This window comes from Scylla paramamosain, chromosome 44, assembly GCF_035594125.1.
Source record: "Scylla paramamosain isolate STU-SP2022 chromosome 44, ASM3559412v1, whole genome shotgun sequence".
NCBI lineage: Eukaryota > Metazoa > Arthropoda > Malacostraca > Decapoda > Portunidae > Scylla > Scylla paramamosain.
This window is the reverse complement of record NC_087194.1, coordinates 1887515-1890014: the sequence shown is the minus strand read 5'-3', so window position 1 is coordinate 1890014 and position 2500 is coordinate 1887515. Positions and strand designations below refer to the sequence as shown.

The 2500-nt window shown below is 41.7% G+C and overlaps 1 protein-coding gene across 1 annotated transcript in view; it reads left to right on the top strand.

Moving 5' to 3' along the window:
• Nucleotides 1-2500, top strand: part of LOC135093946 (adhesive plaque matrix protein-like) — a 10653-nt gene that overhangs the window by 7627 nt on the left and 526 nt on the right. The window contains exons 5-8 of the mRNA XM_063993625.1: nt 269-275; nt 361-423; nt 1341-1421; nt 1631-1768. Coding sequence (XP_063849695.1) covers nt 269-275; nt 361-423; nt 1341-1421; nt 1631-1768 — 289 coding nt within the window. The remainder of the gene's footprint in view (nt 1-268; nt 276-360; nt 424-1340; nt 1422-1630; nt 1769-2500) is intronic.

Here is a 2500-nt window from a genome sequence, read left to right as displayed (position 1 = left end):
AAAAAATAAATAAATAAATAAACAAGACAAAATGAAACAAAAATAATGAAAAAATGAACACAACAACAACAACAACAACAACAACAACAAACAACAAACACTTCTCTTTCTTCCTCCCCTTTATCCTGTTATTCCCGTGTTTATCAGAGTGTTGCTTATTCCCTCATTCGCAACAGGTAAAATCATTCACACCTGGCTGAACTGGAAAGGAAGGGAGATTAAACAGAATTGTGTCTACTCCCCCCTCTCTCTCTCTCTCCCTTTCTAGGATGCACGTGTGGGAGGAGTGGCTGGAGGCAAAATGAAAGAGTGGAGGGGGTGGAGGGGTGGAGGAAAGGCAGGGTGGATATATAAAGGTAGATCATCACTGACTCCACACAGTCTCTCCTGCTCCTTCAGTGGATAAGCATCACAATGAACAAGGTAATTCAATTTTTCTAACTACTTATTCTATCTTCATTCATTTTTCCTCACTTATATTCAGGGTAGTTCATTCTTGTCTTATTCACTCGTACAAACTATTTTTTTTTTTTTATTTCGATTGTAAAAACGTATTTTCTCCAGTGGTCATTATCATATTTATCCAAATTCACCCTAACTGGTATTTTTGTTTATATTTATACTGCAAGAACTTCATTTTTTCCTAACTCGTATTTTCGTTTATATTTATACTGCAAGAACTTAATTTTTTCAAGTATTCATTTTATTTACGCAAAAACACAAGGCCTACACGTGGCAGTCCCTGTATGAAACACACCTGTCTGTTTACACCTGTCACTCCCACCCATACACTTGTCTTTTTTTTTTTTTTTAAGCTCCTTATTGACTCAGCGCTAACAACCTAATTACTGAGTCTATTCCAGTCATCCACCACTATTTCAAAACCAGTTACTTCCTGTCTCTATTTTAATTTTGACTCTTTTAAGCTTGAACCAGTTATATTTTGTCTAACCATGATTACTAAGAATTTTACTTAAGTCACCCTTGTTGTGTCCCCTGTACCACTTGAAGACCTCCATCAGACCCCCTCTTAGTCACCCTTGTTATGTCCCCTGTACCACTTTAAGACCTCCATCAGACCTCCACTTAGTCACCCTTGTTATGTCCCCTTGAAAGCCTCCATCAGACCTCTTAATCACCCTTGTTATGTCCCCTGTACCACTTGAAGACCTCCATCAGACCCCCTCTTAGTCACCCTTGCTGTGTCCCCTGTGCCTTTCAGTGACCTCATTCATCTTCATTCATCCACCTCACTATAACTGAACTCACCCTTATTCATCACTCATTCTAAATTTCCTTCATTCACCCTTACTCACCCTGCCCTCTTGACCCTCCTACAGGTTTTGGCAGTGTTCCTGGCTGTGGTGGGCACGTCCCTGGCCCTCCCCTCTGACCCCTACCACCAGCCCACCTATAAGCCCGTGAGTTAGCCAGATATCCACATTACCCAAGGCTATCCACCGTCCATATCCACGCAATCCACTAACTCATACAGTATAAATCCACATGATATCCACATTTCGTTCACACACACACACAAACCCATTCTTACGTTAAACTCTCTCTCTCTCTCTCTCACACCACCCAAACTCTCCCTCCCTCTCACTCACCTCCCCGCCCCCTCTCTCAGGAACCAGTGCCGTACAACTTCCGGTACGGCGTGAAGGATGACTACGCCGGCACGGACTTCGGGCAGGAGGAGAACAGTGACGGCAACACAGTCCAGGGCTCCTACAATGTGGTGCTTCCTGACGGCCGCATCCAGACGGTGAGTAGGATGCCAGCTTCTTATTTAATCCTCTTTGTATAGTGTTAGAATCCTTTGTGTTGTCATTTTAGAGTGTTCGATCCTTTAAGTTGCCCTTCTCTTTGTGTTCTTCTTTAAAGGGTGTTTTGTTGTTCTTGTTGTTATACGGTGTTCGGTTCCTTATACGGATCCGATCCCTTAAGAGGTCAATAAAACCCTAATTCAATCCCTTTAGTTATCCAAATTCTTAACAAAACCCTTATTTGAACCCTTATTCTTTCTTTACGTGGGGTTCATTTCCTTATACGGGCATCCAGTCCCTTAAAAGACTCCCTGAAATCCTTATCAGCTCCCTTATATTCTTAAAAGGGTGTTCGATTCCTTATATTCATTACAGATAACTCAATTCCCCTTAAAGATTCTTGATATCTTAAAATTTTCCCTTAACAAGCATCAAATTCCCCTTAAAGACAATTAAACCCCTTTATATTTTCTCTTACACACTATTCAATCCTTTATATTCTCTATTTAATTCCTTATACTTTTCATCACAAGACTATTCAGTGCTCTATATTGACCCTGACAGTCTGACCTCCCCCTGACACACTGAAGGACCAACACCTGTCTGGCCTCCGTTCATTAGCGCCTCACCTGACCTTCTCCCCTCACCTGGCTTACCTGTGAACCTGTCTGAAGCATACCTGTTACATTAATTACCTGTATAACCTACCTAGTGCCTTCTGTGTCTAACCT